At 38.6% G+C, this 25,655-nt stretch overlaps 1 protein-coding gene across 1 annotated transcript in view; it reads right to left on the bottom strand.

Moving 5' to 3' along the window:
* The window catches only part of astn1 (astrotactin 1), a 413,206-nt gene that overhangs the window by 255,365 nt on the left and 132,186 nt on the right, over nt 1-25,655 (bottom strand). The window contains exons 8-11 of the mRNA XM_073491141.1: nt 25,445-25,612; nt 15,315-15,399; nt 10,951-11,025; nt 5,931-6,068 (exon numbers count right to left, since the gene is read on the bottom strand). Coding sequence (XP_073347242.1) covers nt 5,931-6,068; nt 10,951-11,025; nt 15,315-15,399; nt 25,445-25,612 — 466 coding nt within the window. The remainder of the gene's footprint in view (nt 1-5,930; nt 6,069-10,950; nt 11,026-15,314; nt 15,400-25,444; nt 25,613-25,655) is intronic.

Below are 25,655 nucleotides of genomic sequence, written 5' to 3'. Positions count from 1 at the left end.
TGTCTGAAAATAAATCCACCTCTGTGAGATTAAACAATCAAATTAAATTTGGCCCTTTACCTGATGATGTTCAGTTAGTGTTTTTTTAAACTTTTATTTAGAGGCCATCCTTTCAAGTCCCCTCAGGTTTACCGTACAGAAAACATCATGTGACATCCATTTAGTGTTGATGTTTTTTTCCTGTATTTACATTTAACCTCCACATACAGTACAGAGATTCCACTGTAAGTTGAGACATATTGCTATGTTGGGATTTAATGAGGAAGCAAAAGTGTTTTCCGTAATGCTTTAATCATATACAGTGTTTACTTTGTATCAGCATTGTGTGTCTAAATGTCTGCAAGTATGTATACTATATATATAAATATGTTTGTGCTTTTGTTAACAGGATCGCAATAATTAACATAAATAGTACATGCATGATCAATTGTAAGATACATACAGGTCAAGGGGTTTTGTTGATCAATATACAGTTGACAATTATGAATGTGCACATAGATGAAAGGATCCAGAAATTATTTAGAAATAAGTTAAAAAAAAAAAAAAAAACTATTTGGAAAAGGTTTCTAAAATAAATTACTTCAAAGATGTACTGATTTATGTGATGGGATGTAACTGAGTACATTTCTTTAAGTATTGTCATTAAGTACAATTTTAACTTCACTTAAGTATTTCCATTTTCTACTACTTCAAACTTCCACTACAATACACTTTTTACTCATTCAATTTATTTGATAACTTAAGTTACTAGTTACTTTTCAGAATGCATGCTGCATCAGAGCCATTTATTTTGTTTGTTATCAGATAAAAAAAAGCAAAACACTGATTCCAATAAATCCAAAAAACTTTAACATCTGATCTAATAATCTGCCAATAATCCGTTGACCCATGTTATACAGTATATGCATACATATATACAGAAATATTTACATCATTTACTTTGACTTCACTATATTTAATATGAGATACTTTTATTTTTACTCAAGTACTGTTCACCATATATACTTTGTAATTACTAGCTTACCATTTTTTATGTATTCATATCATTTTCTTGATGTTAATTATGTGTTTTCTATAAGTTTGATATATCTTAACATTATAAGTTGGACCCTTTAAATAAGCCCTCCACGTTTTCGGCCTCTTTCTGCACTGTGTATTATTTACTATCCTTGTTATTTTTGTGTATTTTTAAAAAAATGTGCAAAATAAAGCTAAATCTAAATCTTAAATACAGGTGACATTTGCTTTTACCAAAGTAATATTTTAACATGAAATCTTAACGTCTACACAAGTGTGACTATTGGTTATTTTTTACAAGTGACCCTGATCCTCCCCTTGTCCTCAAGCACCATCATGAGGTTGAAATTTGTGTTCCTTTTGTGCTTTAGCTACTATTGGATTGTGTTTTCCTATGCTCCTATTGCTTCCCAGTGGACATCAAGTGGGCAATCTTATAAATAGATGGATGAATTTAAGACAATTATATTAAATTCAAGCCACTAATTTACGCCTGATGCCCCGGGTCCATACCCAGTTGCTGTGTCATTGAAACAATGACCACAAAAAATGACCCCCAAAGCCAAATTTGCAAAAAAAACAGCATCCTGCCGCACACCTACATCAATTACATTATATACTGTCCATTGTTGACAGAAGATAAAGTCAGCTGCACAGACCAGTGGATAGACTTGCACATACATACAACTTGAAAAAATCCTTAATCCACAAGCCATTAGATTTTTTTAAAATTATTGTCATTTCTTATTTATTTCATTTAATTTTAGGGCTGTCGTTCATCAGTTTCTCATAACCTAATCTTGAACTATCGCTGCTTTGTCAGGGGAGCTCAGGTCTCCTATAGGGGAGCGTGGACTCCGTGGACTCCTGTACTAAAGAACTTTGGGTCATTTATCTGAAAAGCCAAGCAATAAGGAATGACAGTGACAGACAAACTTACAATTAAAAGTGACAGTAAACATGCATGCAATACTGTTTGATGAAAAGTGTAATGTTCCATGTTCAATTTCCAATTTACATGAACAAAATCAAATGTAAGGTTACATAAGCAGTGAGAGAAAATGACATCACACACTCAGCACACTGTTTCTGCAGAACATTTTATGGCCTGTTATGGTGGCCACAATTGTCACTGCTAACTCAATACTCAAATATAATGAGGGCTATTGTAAGAGGTATAATGACTATGTTACACCTGTGAATTGTCCCTATTAAAGTCTGCTCTGAGAAACCTTACACATCCCTCTTGATAATTAGCTGGATAAAAAAAGAGCACACAGTCTACTGGAGGCATTACAGTAGGCATTGACAATCACATTAAATCCTGTTCTTCTAATCACATTTACTTGATAATATTCTTGTTGCAGGACTACCTCATATCTCTGTCATCTGAGAACTTGAAATCCGCCACTGACAAGGGAATAAAAACTTATTCAGTGCTTAAATGCTAATGAGAAAAAAATGATGGGGATATTCATTTGAGCGAGACTAATTTTACCTGACATGATTTTCACAGGGCAAATAACTATCGGCAAATTAGGACAGGATCTGACACGGCTGCGCACACTAACTTGTTGACAGGGCATGTTCCAGCATACATTAGATGACAATTCCCACTACTAATTACATTAACCTACCTCTTCTTCCAAACTAAGCCTGTTCACACAGACTTTATGCTGCAACATAATACTGTCAAACCAGATGCAGTCACGTTAACCCTCTTGGTGATTCATAATGCTGATGAACACTGAGAGTAAGACACAACAAACTAAGTGTATAACTCTGTCCTTCCCAAGGTTATGAGTAGATAGCAGCACATCTAGTAACAGCTGGAACAGACAGAGGCAAAACAAGGTGGACCAGTATGCGCCATTTTCATTTTTTTTTTCCCTCTCTTCTTTTTCTCTACTCTTCTCTTCTGTACATAACATGAGACAAGTGAGGATCTCCATACATAAGATGAACTGGAATCATATCACCTGTATCATGCCTCTGGACGGCTTTCATATCAATGGTGCAGATGTAGACCCAGTCCCAAATGCACCCCTTCCCCCTATCACTTAGCCCTAGCCCACTGTTTTGCACATTCACACCCAGGGGTTGGGTGTCCCGACCGTTGTTGGGATAGAGTGTCAGGGCTCAAGCACATTCTCCCACTTTCAGTTATCTCCTCCAGCTCATTCTCCTCTTCATCCAATCACATCCTGTCATGCTATCCTCTAGCTAATCATTTGTAAGCTGACACATTTTAAGTGTTCTCTCTCGCTGCTGTCATTCAGCTGCCATTTAAGCACCATAAAGACTGCATGACCCTCTTCCTCCCCTTTACCACCTCAACTGACGATCCCTGGCCTCCAATCAACCATCTGCTCACAAGTTTTTGTCGCATGAAGTCATCCCTACATGGAGCTCCATTCCTCATTACCACCACCTATAGGCTCAGGGTGGACATCTCCCTACCTCTATACAGGAAACAACTAATTAGTGGGCTTCTTGATATTGTGACCTACTTCCTGCTGTGGTCTAAGTGCCTAAGTCTGTTCCTTTTGTCCATAATAAGTTGAATCTAACTGCAAGTTCTCTCGGTCTTGTACTTCTAAAGTCTCTCCTGATTGAAATAGTTTAGTTGAATTCAAGACTTTGGCTGTTAAATGTTGCTTCCCATTTGTGTTGTTGCTGTCACAACAACCAGTTTGTATTTAAAAAGAAACTTCCTCTAACAGTGTCATGGAATTAAACCAGTGGTTCTTAAAGTTTTATTTCTGTCATGCTCCCATTTGGAAGCTTAAAAAACATCTTTATCAAATAATTAATAATTAGCAACACAAACAAGCCAAATTGAACACTACATCAGTGAAATAACATTACCATGATGTACACTCAAATGTGCTTGGCTGCCTGAGATTTTACACAGAAAAGACACTACATCATTACGATAAGTGAAGCCAAGAGGGAGAGGGACTGTTTTCATGACTTTGACTGATGTGTTTGCATGATGAGAATTACATGTTTATCGCGTCTGTGTCATTCTGCTGTCTGGAAAAACTCTTTCTAACCAGAACCTTGACAGCTGTGCTAGCTGGAAAGTGCTTTTATTTATGTATCGTTTTGACATGAAACAGACTTAATTGACTAGTTTCACTCTACATTTTTCACATGGTCATACATGGTCTGCCTGCATTGCCTCTACACTCCCAGGATAGGTCTGGTGCTAGGAGGCTTGATGACTGGGGCAGCGAAGTTAGACTAATGCTGTGTCCAATTCCATTTAGGACAAAGATTTTGTTTCAAAGGTGAAATAGGACCAGATCAACAGTGGATAAAAATATAGATGACTCAAATGATCTTTTAATTATGATTTTTATAAACCAAATAATACCCCAGTGGAGTTGCTAGGATTACATTTTAGCACTTAAAGTTTCTGCAAGCCACACATATGTTGGTCAAATGTGTTCATGTCATCGGCTATGTACCATATTGACATGTCGACAAAACCTGTCATATCACGCTCAGAGAACATGTTTATTATGTGACTTTCATGTTGGGGGTGGACGTGATGATGGTGGAGGTTGAGGCGACAAGGCTTCCATGCCAGTCATCGCTGTTCAGAGTCCAAGTGCGTTTTAGCATTTGTAAGTGTGAAACCACAGGAAAGTTTAAGGAGACTTCGCTGCAATTTGCAGCTGTGTTTGTGACCACAAAAATCAATATTTTTGACGTAAGTTGGGCCATCTCCAAGTTGCAACATAAATAAACTTTGCCAACATTTGCCCTGGTTGCCTAGATTCACATGAATTTGTGTTATTTTTTGTGAATTTTTGTTAAAGTTTTTGTTAAAATAGGTATGTTAATTACATATACTCTATCTCTATATGTGACATTGCTTAAGTTACATTATGTACGTGACTACTGTCTGGTTAAAATAACTCACCATTGACTTTTGGTTTCATTTCCGACACAAACAACAATGTGCTTAATGAAAGTCCTGTGTTTGATTCTGATGACAACGGGCTGAATCAAAGTGTTTTGCGGTTGGAAATCTGACCCGACAGTGGTGTAAGACAACAAGGGAGCAAGTCACAAAGAGGGAACAGAACTTTCTTTGGGGGCTATGAATTCCATGCCCCATTCATAACATGGCTGTCTTTTAATGAAGATGTCTTGTTCTGTACCAAAGTTTTGGTTTGGGAACATAGCCATTCCTAAGCCCTGCCTCATCGATGGCAAAGAAAAAAAAAAAAAAAATTCAATAATTGTTCAGTAAATAATTCTGTTTTGTCTCTGGTGTCAGTTGGGTCCAGTAATGCCGCAGCACAGTTTTGGCACAGTTATGGCTCTCTATGCAGCCCAGACACAAACACAGTCATCACACAGACAGTAGGTTTTATTTGGCGGACTTATGAACCATTTAAGAATCTTAAGAGGTCCTTTTATTGCTTTGAATTGCCAAGTAATTCTTTATTTTTATTCTTTTTTACACTGTTTTTTTCTGCATCTCCATAATTGATTTTGTGTTAGATTTACAGAGTTTTATTATCCTCTGAATCATGACAGTAAGAACTCTGCATCAACCTCTCAGGGCTTCTTAAGATTCACTGCAACAACAGTAGATAAAAAAGTTGATTTAAATGAGAGAGTCAATGCCAGATGAAAGAGATGGCAATGAGAAATATCTATCAAAATGCCGATATGTAGTTTTTGTGTTGTAAAGCTTCATCAGAGACAATAAAACACTAAGTGAACAGAAACTCCTGGTAGTAATTCAGTGCTGCTATGAAACGAAACTCGCTCCAGTACCATTCGCAGCCTTATGGAACCTTTTATTTCTTTTAGTTGAAGCCTATCTATCACCAAATCTTCGAAAGGTCAGCACTATAAAGTAACACAGGCTAAAGTGGTATGTCATCTCTCACCGTACGTCCACCGCGTCCTCCATGACTGTCATGTCTGTCTTGCACTTGGCCGAGGGGTTTATGGCGAGCTCAGCAGGGGGGATGACAAAGCTTTTACTCAATGGCAGCCACATTCCTTCTCCCAAGGTGTATGTGAATCTGCAATGACAAGAAAGGTGGATAAGACAAGTAAGGTTACAGGTTTTGGATTCTCAAGTAGAGCAGGAATAGCTTGGAAACAAGATCAAGTCAGTGGAATGCAGGTGATTCAAGCGGAGCCTGCGGATAAAAATAATTCTCAGTGCCACGCTTCATGGCGTAATGATCTTGAGCCAGCTAAAGTGTGCATTTGGTGAAGCAAGAGAAAGAAAGACGAAACGTTTTGTTATACTACTTTTCATTTCTTTTTTAAACACAGCTGTTTGCAGGCGATGACTGAAGTGATGTATCTCTATCTGTGGCCATGTAAGAGCTAGGTTAGCCGACATGCAAGCCTAAAAATAACAGATTTCGTTTTTTGGTGAAGCTATAATTCTGGTACGAAATGGTTTATGCATTGGAATCTGACCCACTGACAGGCCTGAAGACTAACTATATAGAAATAGCCAAATATGTAGGTCATATAGAGGCATCAGTATGTAAATGAGATTGTTTCATAACAAGGTAAAAACTCCTTGTAGTATGTTTTAATGGCAATTCCACCAATTTAACCACTGAGTGACATCGCTGGAGGCAGTTTATCAGATGACTTGAAGCTTCTGCTGGAGCCAAAAATGGCTTCATACTACTTTTTCATACATGCAGCAGTACTCCCTAAAACCTGTAAACACACTTTAAAGTTTAAAATTGGTGTAGTTACTCTGAGTAAGTTAGTAAACCTAGAAGTGCTTTACTTTGGATTGACGTAAGACTCTTTCCAGTTCCTTTTGTAAAATAATACTAACATGTTTACACATTCTGTCAACTAGTTAAATTATTACTAATAAAAGGAAAAATAACGCGAAAATGATTGTGGTTTTCTTTGACTAAAATCTGACAAAAGTCAGAAGGATGAAGTTGGCTAAACATGACAAAAACACAAACTTTTGATCTTAGGACCAAGACCAAGAATAAATCTAACATGACTAAGAGTCTGCAGCCATACAAGCAGCTCTGTGAAGCTGTATTTAGCCACAGCGGTGCTTTGAGCTAAACGCTAATGTCAGCATGCTAACATAAGCAGGTATAACGTTTACCACATTCACCAGTTTGTCTTAAAATGTTTTGGATACTATCCATCCATGTGGATCCATTTTCAGTAAAGCCATTGCAAGGGGGCTGGAGCCGATCTCAGCTGACATTGGGCGAGCTGCAGGGCACACCCTGGGCAAGACTGTTTGGATATGAGCATTCACTAATTAGCACTGAACAAAAAGTACAGCTGAGGCTGAAGGGAATGTCATTAGTTTTGTCAAAAAGTGGAAATAATGTAATTTTGACTTAATGATAATGGTGCCAGATGACAAACCAAAGTAAGTAGGCGCCATCTTCTGAAGATGGATGACTGACTGACTTTGCAATCTTTAGACTCAAAAGCTGCTAAAATAGCTGACACTAAAACACATAATGAAAAGAAACAATTCAGAATGATGCAGTGCCCCTTTAAGTTACCACTCCATCAAGGTCGAGTCCTCTTGTGCAAAAACAACAACCACGTCAATATGGCTACTTTTCAAAGATTAGTGTGTTGGCTGCATCAGTGATTCAGAATAATGGCATCAAGTTGGTTAGAGGTTATTTATTTTACCTTTGAGCAAAGCTATCCTTTTTACATAACTCTTTCTTGAGCAGAAGGACATTGTGTGCTAATGGACGCAATGCATACTAAATGAGAAACCCTGACAAAGACGGGCCAATACAAGTTTCCCCTGAGACAAAACAGGGCTATAAATCTGTAAACAACAGATGTCTGGAAAAAGGGCTTCAAAACAATTCTTTATTTGTGAGTCAATGAATATCATCAATCTTTAAACACTCTGCAGAGGAAATGTAATGCTTCCAACTTTAAGTTAAACAGTGCACGCTGATTAACATCAGATGCATTATTAGCAATGATGAATTATGCATGATTACTTGTAGCACAAAAAAAGGCAACTTGTTGATTAAATGGTTAACAACCATTTTTATGCAGACTACACACATTTCCTCATTCACAATTGTTCAATTTGCATTTCATAAAATGCTAACTTAGCATAAGGAAAGGGCAGTAGATTGTGGGTACCGCATGCATTACCAGTCATTTTAAGAAAGAGAATGATTAAACTAATGTAGAAATGGAACATTTAATTACATCCACCTAATTACTCTCTTTGTTTCAAAGTCAAGTTTTCAGTGGATCAAAGTGCTGCTGTTCTTCCATTTAGGGTAAAACATTGCCTTCTAGCAAGTGATTAGAAGGTGGTAAGTCTATTATATTGTAATATTCTTTCATCATTTTTCAGGAAGCTGTTGGCACCTCTCTCATATGTCGTTGCATCATCCCTTATGGGACTGTGTACAGCAGGAGTACGGAAAGTCTCTGTGATGCAGCATGACGTATATGGGTGACCACAGGACAAATTAGCAGCCACTTAACGAGCAGTGCTTTATAATGGACAACTAGGGACTAGTGTGCTGCTGTATGACTTATCTGGTTCACCCTAAGAGAAACTGGAGGTGGAAAACCCTAAGAGTTCCCGCGAGAAAACAGTTGCTGAGTGGAAAACATGTTTGCAGTCCTCAGAGGAACCCCCTGGCGGTTAATACTGCGCGGATGGCAAATGCTGTGTGTTTGAATGCTGAGTCTCAGCATTTATCTCCTCTGACGCAGGAGAATTTTGCATGCATCCTTGAGTTTGCCTTGTTTCGTTTTATTCTCAATACCACTGTGATTCTAATTGCCTCATTTGCTTCTGTGTTTAATGGTAATATCTGCCTAGGCAAACAAGATGATGGCTGCATGGTTCTCCGAGTGCTCGCTCATCTTCAAGGTCTTGTTCCTACGCCTGGAGCTGACAGGGTTGTTTGGCAAAGTTCAAAGCTAGAGGCTGAAACATTTAAATTAGGATGGATGGCTGGATGGGAGCACTCTGAGGACAAAGAGATTTTAAACTGCATGCTTGGACAGAGTGAGGAGAGAAAGGCAGAAAACATGCTAGCAGAGAGGGTAATGTATCAAAGGACTTCTAGGAGATATTAGTGTGATGCCAGCATCCTCTGTCTGTTCCCAATGTAAAGGCAATGCTGACAGCCACAGGAGTGGTAAACACAAACAGTATGGGTTTCCTTTTTATTGTAAGCAGCAGCACAAACACTCGTTTGTTGTTTTTGTTGTTGTACTGTCATGGAAGGAGTCGGAGTGTTGTAATGAAGGCAGTCGCACATCCTCTGTTAGATCTGCTCGTTCTCAAGTCAGTGAATGAATCGTATAAGGAGGAAAAGCTGTTATAAACATTGTTAGGTACAAGGACAAGTGCTCTGCTGTATGTTTCTTTGTGAAGTGGTTCCCAGTGAACATAAAGGGGCATCCTGTTAACTATACTGTATATGCTCTACTAGAAAATACTAAAACATTAAAACGGACCCTGAGATCGCTTTTTAAATGTTTTTTTTTCTTTTTCTTATTGTTAAAGCAGCATCAAATGTTTTTGGCCACTTGGGGGCAGGAGAGCACACTGTAGAACAGCAGTGACATCAATACCAAAAAAAGTTCCTTATTTACTCATCCTGCAAACAAAGAGGAACATGGTAATGGTAATTTTCCAGCTGGATTCACTACAACACATGATCACGTGATCTCGCAAATCCATTATACTATGCGCTTGTGGCTGAACGCACAATGGTTAACTCAATCAGTGTCCTTTGAGGAACTACAGTCAGCTACGGGTATGGTTTTGGTGTGATGACCAGTGTGAGAAGCGACTGTTTGTTTGAAAACAACAGAGGCAGCTCCTAAAGTGGTTAGCATAAATGCTACTAGAGCGTCTGTTATAGCAGAACTGAAGAGTGTATTTCACCAAAATACAGATGGTTCATTCAATCACATACTACCACAAAGTATGTTTACAAGCCCTTTCCCAAACAGCTTCTAAGCTTCTCAGATGGCTCTGTGTAACAAACCATCTGGCACATCAGGTTATCTGGCTGAGAAAAGGCCAATATTCACTCTCATTTTTGGGGATTGGACTCACATTTGCTGGTTTGACACAACTTGAAATCAATGCTAGTGTTACGCCATGTCTGTTAGGCAAAGATTTGCTAAGGCATTTGCTGTAACAACTTTGTAAAGTGAGAATATGTCAGTTCTCTCCCAACTCGTCAAATAGCACTTAGTCAGTGGCCTTAAGCTTCAAACCGCGATGCTCTACCTACCCCGCTTGCATCAGTTTTGCATGTGAAGCGCTCGAAGGTCAAACACTCTTGACTCATGGTCTCTGGAGGTAACGTGCAGTCCCAGACCCATCCAGCCACCCCCCGACGTGGTCTTTTCTTGCTCTTATGCTACTGCACTAGAGTAATGCTTCTATCTCAATGTCTTCTGCAAAGACAATGACCAGGCTGCTGTATTTGACGCATTGGGAATGAGTACGGGCTGACTACTATAGGTTTAGGTCTTGTTTCTGGTTGACAATTAGAAAAAAATGAGAAAAGAAGAATAGTTCCAAATATATCCTTTGACAGGATGTACTGTCATCACACTGCAGAGGGCAATGAGACGGTTCATGTGATCACACTTTGACAAAAGATATTATTGGTTGCCTTCAATGGCCAATTTAGTTCACAAACATGTTGCTCTGAGTTTAAAACTTGATTTTCAACATGAGAACACACTGATTATCTATAACCAGAAAGAAAATGATGTGGCTCTGCTTTTCTGATTCTCCTTAAATCACAAGGGAGAGACAAAACCAAAGCCAGTGTAACAGATTATTTGACATTTGTAAAATATTTTGTGTAGCATGCATTGTGGTGCTGCATGGAAAATGTAGTTTGGTAAAATTGAGTTTTGTGAAGTTCCTCTCACCTGAAAATGCGATCAGAGGGCTGTTCTCCCATCACAAGATCAAAACCACGTTGGAAGATGGTGTAAGGCCAGGGACTGGCATGAAAAAGAGAATAGATCAGAGGAAGAGACAAGGAAGACAAGACAGAATAAACCTGTGCGTTAAAATCAAAGCAAGAGAAGCGTTAAATTTTTCAGCATACCCACCTGCCTAATCTAAACCCTCTAAAATCAGAAAACATGTTTCAGTGTCTAAACTCAAGTCATTCCCGCCTTGCAGAGCCCCCAAATCACAAGCAGCATTACGCTGTGTGCAGTGTGTAAACATGCTGATTGAAAAATGTGGTCTCTGGCAGCTGACAGGCAATGTGACTTCAGCTCATATCTATTTACCAGGGGAGGGGATAAGAGGGGATGACAGGACGAGACAGAATGGGAGAAAGAGACACAGAGAAGGAGGGAGAGACAGAGGGTGATGGAGAGAGCAGACGCTGAAAAAAGAGAGACAAAGAGTGAGATTGAGAGAGAGAGGGGGGAACAACAAGGGGAGGAGACAGATGCCAAGAGGCTGAAGTGAAAGAGGGAGAATGATGGAGATTAATGGGGAGTGGCAGCTTGGGGACTAAACAGTCTGCAAAGTGAGAGTGTAAGGAGAAGAAGTGACAGGAGCCCGATGTCTTTCGGAGCTAACTCCTACACTACTGTAAGCAAAAAGAACATAGAGAAAGAGCGGAGCGGCTTCCCTGCCACAGGCTGTGGTCATTAAACATTTAAGTCACGCCAGGGTGCCCACTCTGTCACACAGTGACAGGGACACACGGGGACCACCAGGGAAATGAGATACAGAGGTGCACACATGGGTCTAAGGGGGAAACTCAGATGTCTCAAAAAAATGTAGACCAAAAAAAAAAAAACTTTCTGAACATGCAGAGGCTGACATGGGACACTGTCTGCTATAAGCCACAGACTGGTGAGTCAGGAATTTGGTTCTCCTTTCATAATTCACTGTACTACTCATCTGCGCTGCATGATAGATTGTTTTAAGGTGGTAACAAACAGCGCATGTTTTTTTTTGTTGTTGTTTTTTTTATATCTTTATTTGTAGAGGGACCATTTACAATATTCAACATAAATGTCCATTTGATGTACCAGAGTTAGCTTAGAGCTAATTTACATCTGCAGCCCTTTGGCACTTTGTTGTATCAGTTTGTCTGTTTTAATGAGGATGCAAGGTTGCATTGAATTTGCATTGAATGTGACCATTTACAGTGAAATTAACTAATAAAATTAGATGGACAAATTAAATAATCAATGCCACCATTTTAAGCAAATGATTTTCATGAGTGCACTTGGAATTTGCCATTTTAATAATGATTTTTAGTCAATTAATAGAGTTATTGATTTGTTGAATTAATTTTACATTTGAATTATACATTAGTCCTTTAATTTTGATGAAACCACACAAATAATTATAAAACTTTCCAATCTTACTTTTTGGTCTGACATTTATAAATGTTTCTGTCTACATACCATTTTACAATCAAGTTGTTTCCTCCCTTAACATTTAACATTTCCATTTCGTGATCAGTCCAACAGAGCCGGAACAATGAGCTCTCAATGGTCAGCGATAATGAGTTGGTGGGATTCATGTTTTGGTTCAGGCCAGTAACATCCTATGGTATATGTGTTATTATTCTGAGGCACACTCCAGGCTCCATACAAGTTAGTTGTTATTTTAAATGGGGTATAATAACTATTAAAAAACAGCCACATAATAGCGTACATCATTTTCATATCATTAAAGGGGAATTCTGGTATTTCTAAAACTGGGGCCTATATTTACATGTTTTGGTGTATAAATGATTCATACTTACCAAAAGTTTTTGAATCGGTCCAGCAGAGTGACTCAGCTGGTAGCCACGACACGGCTACAATGGCTGCAACGTAATCCTTTGGGGCAACTCAAAGTTACGTTTGCTAAAAGTGCAGTTTGTTAAATAATAAGATCCTTTTAGTTTCTCGCTCTGAAATCACACAAGGTGAGCATGTATAGTTGTTTCCTCATAAATAGCCTAAATCAGCAGAATATTCATTACATTTGGAAAAAGATTCTTGCTCCGCAACTCTGACTCACCGTTTCCACTGTTGTCTTCCTGCAACAACTCAATTCTCCTGAGATTTCAGAGTGAGACTTCGCCTTTAGCAAAACTTGTGTTCCTAGTTTAAAGAAAGGATCTTATTATTTCACAAAAAGGTCTGTCTCTGTATAATAATCGTTTTCTGTAATGTTGTCAGACACTTAGAATAACATCCTCAGGTCGTCAGTGGCAAAACCAAGCACTCTTAGTGGATGTAACTTTGACAGCTGCCCACAAGGATTATGTAACAGTCATTGCAGCCGTGTTGCAGCTACCAGCTGAGTCAATCTGCTGGACCTATTCCAAAACTTTTGGGAAGTATGAATCATCTACATACCAAAACATGCAAACAAATGACCCAGGTTTAAAAACAGGATAACAAGATAAACTACCTCACTCCTCCCTTACTTTTAGTTTATCTTGCTACAATGTGTTAAAGAACTCTTTATATAAGTTTTGTTAAAATACTGAACAAAGTTCTACTTTTATAATGGTAAAAAATGTTGAACATATTGGTGAAGTTAGACTTTCATTTTCTTTATTATTTTACCCCTTCTCTGAATGCTTTCATGTGTCTAATATTACATATTATTATGTGGGATCACAAAGGGAACTGAGTTGACACTGTCTTCTTTGATGTGAGCAGTACTTTCTGGAACAGCAACACCTCTACACACAGACCCTGAGTGGTCACCTCGTGGTTGGCACCGTGGCCGTGGCGTTAGCCAAATGTCAAGGACTTTTTAACAAGCATCTGTGAACCCAATTAAGCTTTTATATGACTTCCTGGGACTGGGTCTGAAACAGCATTTTTCAACGCCAAAAAGATATCAAGTCATCACTTGGAATCATTATTGTAATATAAAAGAAGTGACCTTGCACCCAAAGAGATGAGCAGGCCAAAAAGCATGATAAAACACCCACAACTTCAGTGACTCACCACTGGCCTAAAAGTGATTTATTGTTAGTGCTAAATTTCATTCAAGTATTTTTTAGGCCTATGACTGAAATAGTAAATGACTCATGAACAGTACTTCTCAGAGGCTATGACTGTGAATTTAAAAGAATTCAATCTAATAAAAATATGCTATTGGTTGCATTATGGAAATTGTAGGACTCAAGTGTTACCACTCCCTCTTTTAAAAGAAAAAAAAAAACCATCTCTTGTGAGTTCCCCAACTCTATGGGAGTGCAATATTAAACATGTGGATTACCCCTTTAGTTATTCACAGATAGATAAACAAAGCACAGTAATGCAGTATGGCCAGCCAGGCAGAAGATTTGCTAAGTAGGTTGGGTAATTACTTTCAAGGCTTTTCACCAGTAAGTCTATTCAAATGAAGTCAAATGTATTGGTTGAGCACATTTAAAAAACAAGTGTTGACCAAAGTGCTTCAAGCAGAGAGCTTTAATATGCAATTAAATAATGAAAACAGAAATAAATTGGTGAATAACTAGGAGACACAATTTACCAGTTATATTAATTATTAAGGGGACTCAGTGTTACTGTAAAAAGATACATTTTTAGCTGGGATATGGGATAGAATATGGGATAGATAAGATGTAGCATTAAGGGAAAACTTTTTCACACTCAGCAAAACTTGGTCACCTTTGACTGGTAACATGACATGATGAGGAATATCTGAGTAAGGGAGCTGAGGAGTCTGAGCATAGAATTTAGACTGAGGAGATTCTGTATTTGACTGGTAACCAGTAAAGGGAGGTGTAGAGAGGATTCAGCCTCTCTTCTTGGTACCAGTGAGCTGCAGGCTACGTATAGATGATTAGAACATTAGTCAATTTTAAGAATTACAGCATTCAAGAGCCTGTAAGATGGTAACCATGTCAGAACCACTACACATTTCATTTTCAATGTGGTTTTTTCACTGAAAAGTAATGTTTGCAGTGATATTTCAACAATATATAGCTTACTGTATGAATGTATTTCTCCAGTCCCAATTAGGCAAATTACTTTCTGAGCTGTATCTACAGTAGACAACTCTGCATCATGTAGAAACAACTAATCACTTGCATATCATTATGTGTAAGGTGATGAAGGTTCTCAGTCATCCAGGTCCTGGTAATTCTACGATATAGCACTTAGAATAATTCTGTGTGTTTTAGGTTCTCCTGCATTTCATTTCTAACCCTTGAGACTGTTTTGTTGCTGTAAATGTTTTTTCCACCATTTCTTATGCCTGATAGGAAGCCATACTGAACCATCCTGAGTTTATTATCATTACTTACCCCTGATTGGGCCCCCACTCACTACGGATGCAAAGGTGCTTGTGGACTGGGTCCTTCATGTAGCCATCAAGGCAAAGGCATTCTCCTGCAAACAGAAAGGCAGTGATTCAATCATGTGTTCATTATAGACAAGCCTTTTTTTTTTATTCTCTTGGCTACTCTCCTTGTATTTTACTCCATCAGAGCTAACCCAAAGATTATTCTCTTCAGACAGTTAGGGAACTCTTAATCGGCTCTTACTTTTAATGATGTAGTCTTTTTTTTCAGATATTAGCCATGTTTTTGTCCAGATTTGTCAGAAAAAAGCTCAAAAGGTTTTCGAGCAGAACCACTTTTAATCTACTCTTTTAGTGCAATGCAGCTGCTCTAACAATGGCTACTAATGGCCAATGGCAGCTAACGAGAGTGATGGTGCTCCCCACTGTGCACCATGCCTGTGGATGTTTTTCTGACATGTTTGATAGGGACACAATGTGTGAGACACTGGCTCACTGCCATACTGTTATCACATAGAACCCTTACTGTACTGCTGGATTCAATTGCTGGGCGTTTTGAAGGTCCTTATTCTGTTATGGAAAGTTCTCTGACCCTAAAGCACAGTTAGCTGGAAAATAACTTGGCAGACAGATGTTTTGGCTATTTTGTGTTTTTAATTCATTTAGCATCAATGAAAACCATGAAGCTCCTCCAATAAACACTTCTACACCTAGACCTAACGCAAGCACAATTGAACTTCTTTAAATTACAACCATACAGTCTGCTTACAGTTCGGTCCAAATCGTTCAATGTCCTCATCATTTTGACAATAAATTGAAACAAACCGTTTAGGCACCGTTAGGCACATGGAGAAAAAAACAGTATTTTATATATCTTAGTGTCCGGTCAAACCAGAATTTTGCTAGCAAATGAGTATGCTAACTGTCAGTTAGCAAGCCAACTAATTTATAGGGCAACTGTGGCTGATTCCCACTGGCCTGTACAAAGCTTGCTAGTGTGTTACTGGTTAGCCTACCACAGCCTACAAACAACTAAAACATGTTTCACCACACACAAATATTACATCTCAAACCGCATAGTCACTTTTTTATTTGTTCTTCTGGTATATTATGGCCAAAAATTCAAAGGTAGCTCCAAATACATAAACTACATGGGGCTATCTGACTATCACTTCTTGTGGTACGCAGTGGTATTACGAGACAGCACTGTCCGAGACAGGACAGCAAATCACTAGATTAACTCACAACTGCTGCTCGTTGCTAGCTATCCTTGGCTGCAGCTAGCTACCATTAGCTAATTCGCTCATGGCTCAGTTAGCCCTGGAGCCAGTGGCCCTAGATTGTGTCTGAACTTAGTTCAGTAAAAGAGGGAACCTTGAATTTAGACAGTGTTTTGTGCATTGTATCTTTCTGTTTAGGAAGGGGGAAAAAAATTAAGAGATTTTCATGTCTTGACATTAATGAGTTTGTCTTGTTCCTTTATTATGCTAACAGCAGGCATATGTCTGCCAGCTGAAACTACAGGGGGCTATCGCCTCTTGTCGGTTCATAGATGTATTTGACATCACGTCAAAACTCTTGTTACTTCACACTCTGTTGATAATTTCAGTTTGTGTTTGGAAAGTTTTAAAGTAGAATTCTGGCCATATCTTACAAATTGTTCCTTTAATCTTACAGTTTCTGAAACACTGCGAAACACAAAAGCACAAAAAACAATTTGTTTTTCTTGTTAGTTCCTAACTTTTAATCCTGGAGCTTAATTGCACAATAAAAAGACAAATGCCAGACATCCTTAAAGTAAATACTGAAGTTAACTTTGAATCATTACTCCAAATGTCTAGATTTAATAGACTCAGTTTATACTAGTGTTTTTCTCAGTTATCTGACTGGTCCCATTGGCTGAATAGCATCCACTACCTAAATGGGAAGTGATTAGATCAGTGATTAGTCTAATGAATAGACACTTGGCACTGTCATTATCTACTAACGCAAAGCTTGCCTGGCACTGAGATTTCACCAAATCCACTTAACACTCAGGCCTAAGGCAACATTTTGGGGCAATTGCTAATAGGATCACATGCAACACTGCTCAAGTGTACTGCATACAAATGAAGGCACTGTGATCATCTAAAACTATTTGTAAAGCTCAGGTTCAGGACCCCAAGTGGGATCATTTGACATGCAGATATGGTCTGGATTATTCTAAGATGGATCCACCAATATCTTTTTGATAATTTAAATCTAAATCTATTTAGATCTAACACATCGAATACCTCAAAAGTTGAACTAGAACATTTGAGTGGTGGAGGGATGTGGATATGGTGAATGCTCTGCACTGGCATCCTCCCTATAAGTGAAGCCTTTTAGCAGTGAAGCATCATTTTTTTGTTCTGCTGTCAGCTCCCAGGAGAAATGTTGGCCTTGACTTTGCTCATTGTGATTGATGGGGCCTCACCTTCGGTTTAGAGGGTTACTCAGGAGTAACATGTACAACATGCTCTGCTCATGCTCAATAGGAGGCAAGTGAAGGGCACCGGCCCTGGGCTTTTATACACCACTGTTAATGGAAAAAGGTCAACTGTCAGTACCTGCCAGGCTAAAGGAAATCACATGCAATCCTCCTTCCTGCTCATGTTGCCTGAATAGAAAAAAGAAATGACTGAAATGAGGCTGTCTGTATTTGATAGCACACTCATATGAAAGAGTATCTCTGTGTGCTCAGTTCTAAGACTAGGTCTATTTAGGATTAAGATATAAAGGGGTCAGTGAGATTAGAGAGAGCTGAGTCCTTCACATGACAAAGACGGTAACAGATAGTAAGTAGAACTTAGTGGGCTGGATATTTACATCTATCACAGTTTGTGGACTTTGTTTGGACTTTCCAAGTAAGTTAGGCTAACTCCTGAATTGGTTTAAAACCTGTCAGATTGCCAGACTTTTCAAATTTCTTGCCCTGTCAGGCTTCTTTTAGGCGACTTTTCAGATCTCAGCATTCTTCTTGGTGAGTATAGATAGAAAGGTTAGAATTTTATGAAGCCATTTCCCATCAACAGCTCCCACCCTTTTCCTCTGCTGGCTTTATAGCACCGTGACAGTAGACTCCTGATTTACTATCTGAGTAACAACATACGTACATGTTAAATGAAACCAAACCTACCAGCCAACCAGCCAACCAAATGCACCAATATATTGGTATTACACGTACAATGGATAATTTACAAGAAATTTAGTGCATAGACGCCAAAGGTTGAGGTGATCAAGTAGCGGTGCCATTAGACAGAGAACTGATCTATGTATTTCAGTGATCTTTATAACAAAATAAATAAATAAATAAGTATTACTGTTTTTTGATACACTTGAAAATCACATCCAATATGGTCAAGCTGGAATGCAAATGCTTCACATCCCAAAACTTAATTAATATAAGTGTCTCCATGTATCACTTGTAATGTGTTACTATTACTTCTAAATAATGGGATTGAGTACGAAAGGGCTCTTTATGTCATACAGTTACTTAACTGTATTATCTGTTGCTCTGCCCTATTTATGTAAAATGCATCACCTGAATACCTGAGTGATGTGCAGTAGGAACTCAAACTCCCCCCACATATACTCTTTACTATCACCTGGCTGCTTGTCCAACACTTGCCTTGGCAGCACTGCCAACAAGCACATAATGTAGCTCTGAACATAATTGCTACTTTTCTGCTTTGTTAAATATGCAGTGAAAGAGCTGAAGTGTTTGACATCAGAAAGGCAATTTTACATTTTGAGTGACAGTCTAAACTGTGTCCACAAAAAAAGAAAATAGTAAAGCCTGAGAAGCAAAGAGATGACAGAAGCTGCAGCATTTCATTTAGATTTATTGCACAGCGGCTGAACAATGCTAAATGCCTCATCTTGCTTTAATTGCCGTTTCATCGCACTCTAAGGTCGTGGCACTCAGCTCAAACTTCTTTTACATTTGCAAGGTGTTATAGTCCTTAATTACTCAATATAGTTGAGGTGTTTTTAGGCTTCACACTTTATTTTCATCACATCCCACCCAGCTATTTATCACCTTTTTAAACACAAAGAACTGAGCGACCAGGAAAAAATGTACAGACAGCCCTTAAAATAGCCTGGAACTCTTGATCTGATGTGTGGGCAGAAACAGCTGCAATAGAGCTATGTTTCTCTTCATGTTGTGTCACTCGTGTGTGAAATTATTCTGCTCATCAGGCATATATCCACACATTGATCCATTACGCAGTCCCATTAATCAAGCCAGAATGGTATGATGTGGGAACATATGTCTCCAGAGGCAGAACATGTCTCTTTGTGTTTCATTAAAGCCCCACACACCTTCTAGTCAAGACGGTTGCGTAAAGAGCCCGTAAACATAAAGCGCCCAGGTTTAGGGCTCTGCAGGAGGGGAAGCACCACGCATTTAAACATCCACCGTCTCTTTTAATGTCTTGCAGGAGCAGCACAGATATTGTCGCAGCCCATTTCAGTTTTCATCAGTATCTCCTCCAGCAGGAATGAGGATTGGATTTAAGCTATCTATAGCACCTCTGCAATCTCCCTGCAGCCCACACACACTTCCACTCACTCTTATGTGCACACTGTCACACACACAAGAACACATATGCAACAGTTTCATTACGAATGCATCATATGGAAAAATACAATACAATTACTGAAGCCTTGCTGCCAGTCCTGCTGGTCCATATTTCATTTTGAGGAGTGGGCATTGTGTGGCCTCGGGTGTGTGGGTGAATCTCTGAATTTCACCAAGACAGCCAGGCATGAGACACACTGGGACGGCTTTTTGATTCATTTAAAGGTCTCAGAACTCACTCTGTATTGCCCAGGGGAGAGTTATGCTGCTGAATAATGGATGAAAAACAAGGAAGACACTTCCTCCTCTTTAAATGTGAGATTTCTTCCTGCACTCATAATTTAAGTGACGCACTGGCAGAGACGTTCCAAGAAACCAGGTAAAACTAAGATGATTCATTCTGGCCATTACTCTCTCTTGTCTGACGTCTATTGAGAATAGTCGCTCCTTTTAAATGGGAACTTTGGCAATTTTCGCCCAGCTTTGTATCACTGCAATTTTGGTAGTTTATGCAAATGAAGAGTGTTAAATTTGCTCTATTTTGCGTGCACTCTATTGCTGGCAAAAAGACACAAAACAGGTTGTTCCACAATTTGTAAATGCACATCAATAGGCACAAAGAGTATAGATGGACCAAGTGAGAGAGAGCTCTCTCTGCTGCGTGTCACTCCCCCTCTCTCTCTCATCCTGATTCCTGTCTATCTTCAGCTGTTCTGTCAATAAAGCCATGAAAAGGCCAAAAAAATAATTAAAAAAAAAAAAACTGTCTGAAGTAGTCAGTGATGATAAACCAAGATTATGTCGCTACACTGCCTATTTCTCGCCTAAAATGCTTTCAGAAAGATATTTGAGCAGCACCGATTTAGCTGCATAGAGAAAGATTGTGAACCGAAAGTGGCCACCAAATTGTTTCCGTTTGTGAAAACAGTGGCTGAAAAAACTCCAAACACACTGCAAAAGAAGGCAGTGCTGATCAATATGAACCACGATCCCGTTCATTGTCTATTTCTCTCCTAAGATGTTTTCAGAAACACATTTTAGTGCACTGTTCAGATGTTATACAGTATTGTTTGTAACCAGCTGGCCGGCATGCGGTTATCTATAAAGGCACCTGCCTACTCGCAGTACCTCACCTGTCAGCGGGAGTGTTTATTAGTGCGGTGTGCATTCTGGTTGTTGTAGTTTTGCCTTTTGAGCATAAGGGAGTACCTGTTTTCTCTGGTCTCATAGCACCAATTTAATATTTATTGAAATATAGAAATATTTGTCTTTCTACTGCAAAGACAAGAGATGCACTCCTCTAACTTCAGATCTAGTTTGTCTTATGCAGATTTGCTAAAAAAAATATTTATTTTTTGTGGGTTGGGGTTCACATTCAAATGTGAATTACTGTTTCATTAATTAAGCTGTGTATCTGCAGTATTAACAGCAGCTGACAACAGCTTTACATATATATAAGGCAGTCAAGCTGATGTCTATTAACTTCCTGTGTGGGTCCCAACCTTTCTGTATAAATCCAACTATAGAAAAAGTTTGTGATATAAACAGATACAAATAGACACCCCTTCTCTTCATATGGCTGTTTCATTATCAGTAACTAAGTAACAACACATTTAATTACCACAGTAAAACACAGACAGATTACTATTTTTATGCAAACAAGATTGCTTCTCTGATGTGAAGAGTTAGGTCATTTTTCATTTGAAACTCATTTAAGTTTTGTTAATACTTAGCCTTTGTTATGCACTGTACAGTAATATTTTTTTCTTCGAGCCAGAGCTATTTTTGTATGTGAGAAGCCTTTTCTTCGCTGGTAGATGTCTACTGTCAACACTTCCACGGGGACAGAGAACATGTCATGATTAATGCCTTACTTTGACAATGTTTTCTGAAGTTCTCAAAATAGGAAGAAAATGTTAAGATCTTATGGATGATAGGATATCATTTAAATTATCATATTATTATCTTCTAAATGATTAGAAACCTGACCTGCAGTCAGTTGAACAATTATAAATGGAGTTTGATAAAGAGAATAAATACATGGTGGCAGCTTGCCTTTAAAATATAGTGAGATCTCCTTGCAGAAATTAGTAATTTTTTTAGGCTCAATTGTTCCTAAATTGTTAAAACAACAAGATGTTTTACAACATGCTCTTTCACAGGCTGCCACTTTCTTCACAGTGAATTTGGAGGCAGGGAAGATCAAAATACATTCCCTGGCAGAGAGGGTGATAAAGAGCTTGTTAAACAACAAAATGTTCTACAATTCTGTTTTATCAGCACATCTCATCATTTGGAATTCAATATGGTCTGAGGTTTGAATAAAACATTATGTACAATAGCTGCGCACGGCCCTAATTTCAAGTGTGCATGTATTATGCACAAAGTAGTTCACATATATATGTCCACATATTTTTTTTATTTTTTTGCTTATTTTTTTCATGCCAGAAACATGATCTGTATTAACAAACCAAGTCAAATTGATTGGTATACTTACTTACATGTTACAGACTTACACTTTCCAATATGACTTTTTACCCCACAGTATGCATCATTTATCACGTCTGTCAGTCAACCAAGACATTGCTTTCATAATCCCAGCTGCATATTAAATCAATGTCTTGTTTAGGTATTCAGCTGAATTCAGTTTAGGTAAGCAATTTTATAACAAGTGCAAAGATATAAACTGTAAGCAGTTTTGAGTCACATGACCACAGAGAGCGTAGTAAAGATTAACATTGTGTTAAGCTGGCACTTGCTTTTCAATCTGTACTTTTTCAATACTTGGTTTTTAGGTCACAAAGAATAATTTGTATACTGTAGCATCAATCAGAAATTACTGACATGCTGCTTTTGCTCAATATGATTTGAGTATAATTCATCAGTCAGTCCAGCCACACCATCAAGCTTACGGTACACATATCCCTCCCTTCATCCCTCCAACCCATCATTCATCCAGAAGAGGAGAGTGAAACTGATTTTAAAAGAAGAGAAACTGTTTTTCTTTGTATATGGGCTCAACTAAGGGTCAAAAACATTACCAAAAATATCAACTGCAAGGTTACATAAAGACTGAAAAATTCAGTATGCTTATATAAACATCTACAGATTCAAAAAACAGAACAATGTGTGAAACTCCCCACACTTATTTAAGTAACACTACGGTTCATTGCAACTTGGTGGGTTTTGTTTGGTAGCACTGGCTATTGGTTAAATTGGATACAATATAATTTTTTGTTGCCCAGTGGACCAATTTGTACTGATTTACCTGTTTACTTGTAATTTAGATAATCTTTAAAGGGGCTCTATGTAACAATTTACAGCAATTTACATATATTAATCATTTTTTATTGGCCATATGTGAGCCCAGTATGACATGACATGAAAAATTAGACCTTTTCCATCTCTCTCACTTGCCGTTACAAGCCTGTGGATGATTTGTTTAAGGTGTTTAATGCTGCTGGACTGTGGATTTCTTTGTGAAGGGCTCGGGTTGGATTCTCCGCGACAGTCCAAAGGACATGACTTTATGAACATTCTCGAGTGTTATGTGGCAGCCTGGGATAGGATCGATCAGATGATAATGTAACATAATAATTGACTGAAAAGCATCAGTCAATCTACAGTACATTCAATATTGTATACACTAAAACGTAGCATGGTCTTAGCATAAACAGAAGTTGGAAAAACTTAGGTAATTTATATGAGATTTCATATGGCACAAGTGTCACAATTGATTAATTAAACTCAAATAAATCAAGAAGAGGAGTGACTCAAACTGATTCAATATCACATTCATCATGCTTTTCACAACTCAGCCATCTCCTTACCACAACGTGACTTCAAAGTCACATTACAGCAGTCTGTAAGAGCCGTGAGCAGACAGAGATGAGTGTCAACCAGTGCTGCAGGTGCCATGTTAGATGTACAAAGGTAGCGAAATACAGAAAATAGACTGGAGGAAGCAGATGGCTTGTGCTTCATATTTTACATCTCATAATTATAAAAATGCTAGTGCATTATCACAGCAATGTAAGAGAGTTCTTGAATGTTTATTTTAATGTACAGTACAATTGTACTATAGTTTTAAGTATCTATTTCCTGCATCAATTGGTGATAGCAGCTTCTGAAAGCTACAGGTAAGTGACATTTTCAAAAAGACTTCATTCTCAGCTGTGATTGTTTTGTTATTATTGATATGTATTTACTTTAATTATGTCCATTCTTGCTTATCCTGTCACTGAAACTGCTGCTGGAACCAGTGACAGTGATTGTGTGTGTGTGTGTGTGTGTGTGTGTGTGTGTGTGTGTGTGTGTGTGTGTGTGTGTGTGTGTGTGTGTGTGTGTTTGTCATGTAGTTACACCAGGCAGCTGGATGAAGGAGCACTAACAAGGAGATGCAATTTGGAAAACCTTCACAAAATCTTATTGATACAACATGTTTCTTTGCACATGTTGTTTCTCATTTCCATGACAATTAATCTGCTATAATTAATGTATGTATCTATTGAGTATCTCAACTTTTCAAATGTATCTCTCCAAATCAACCCAGTTAAAACTAGATTCTGTGCATAGTCGTACTGCTGTTAGCCAAAGCAGAAGTGGAGTTGACAGTGGAGACATGCAAACTAATTGATGAGCTCTGCAGACAGTTCCCCTGGAGAAAAGCAGGTCGAGGGCTTCTGGCAATCTATTTTACATTTCCGGCCCTGCAGTACGATGAACCATAGTCACGGTCACACCTGTAAACATTTAAAGATGCTCTTTCATACACCCACTGAGGCTCACTGACTGTGTTGTGGTCACTGGAGATGGGGATTTCAAGTTTTTGAAGACTTTTGCAGGACTGGGTCTGTTTGCAAGCAATTAATAATGAGAGGATAAATAACAAAACTGTGCAACAAAAAAGCTCCAACTTTGCACAAGCAACTGCTGTCTTCATTTGCCAACTCATCTTCAGACACAGCTTGTCATTTTTTTACTGGATTTCTAAAATTCAAAACTGTGGGCAATGGCCTTGATGGATATAAACAGGAAGTGTTACTGAATCTTTCCAATTACAGAGATAAGATTTGATGAATTAAACAGGTCATAAACACTGAACTGCTGGAACGGAAAAAGAAGCCAGATGATGATGCTACCATGTGCAACTTCCCTTTCTGCCAATAACTTTCAAACTGACAGACTTCCAATACATATTTCCTCCATTTCTGCTGTTCACCACAAATTAACCGACTTCATATTACTGACGGCTTCATCAATTCTGTCTTTTAAGTTAAAAATGTACCCAAACATACGATATCCATGAACACACAATATTATGGCTGGTATACTTCTGACCATCTAGCTGTCAAACACAAATGAATGTGACAGCAAAGACAAGTGGGGTCTAATTAATTGATGCTTGACATTAAATGATTGATTGTTTTGGTTCTGATGACATTTCGCATCACTCATCAGTACAATAAAAGTTCCACAGAAGCCCTGAGGGGCAAGTGGAGAAATATTTGTATGTTATGTTCTAGACTCACCTGTCTCTGGGTCACACTGGTGCTCACAGGGGTCCAGGAGGCGTCGTCCACACAGCTCGCTGACCCAGGGCCCGCTGGCATTCTGCTGGTAGTACAGCAAGATCTGGGCCGGGTTCAGCCAGTCAGAGGCATCCAACTGGCTGCCCTGCAGCAAAATGAACCTTGATCCTGAGGAGGAGAGAATGAGGAAGGAAGATTCAGTGGGTTGAAG

The sequence above is a fragment of the Pagrus major genome, chromosome 21 (genome assembly GCF_040436345.1).
Source record: "Pagrus major chromosome 21, Pma_NU_1.0".
In the NCBI taxonomy this organism is placed as follows: domain Eukaryota; kingdom Metazoa; phylum Chordata; class Actinopteri; order Spariformes; family Sparidae; genus Pagrus; species Pagrus major.
The sequence above is the reverse complement of the archived record's forward strand: the minus strand, read 5'-3'. Positions and strand labels throughout refer to the sequence as shown.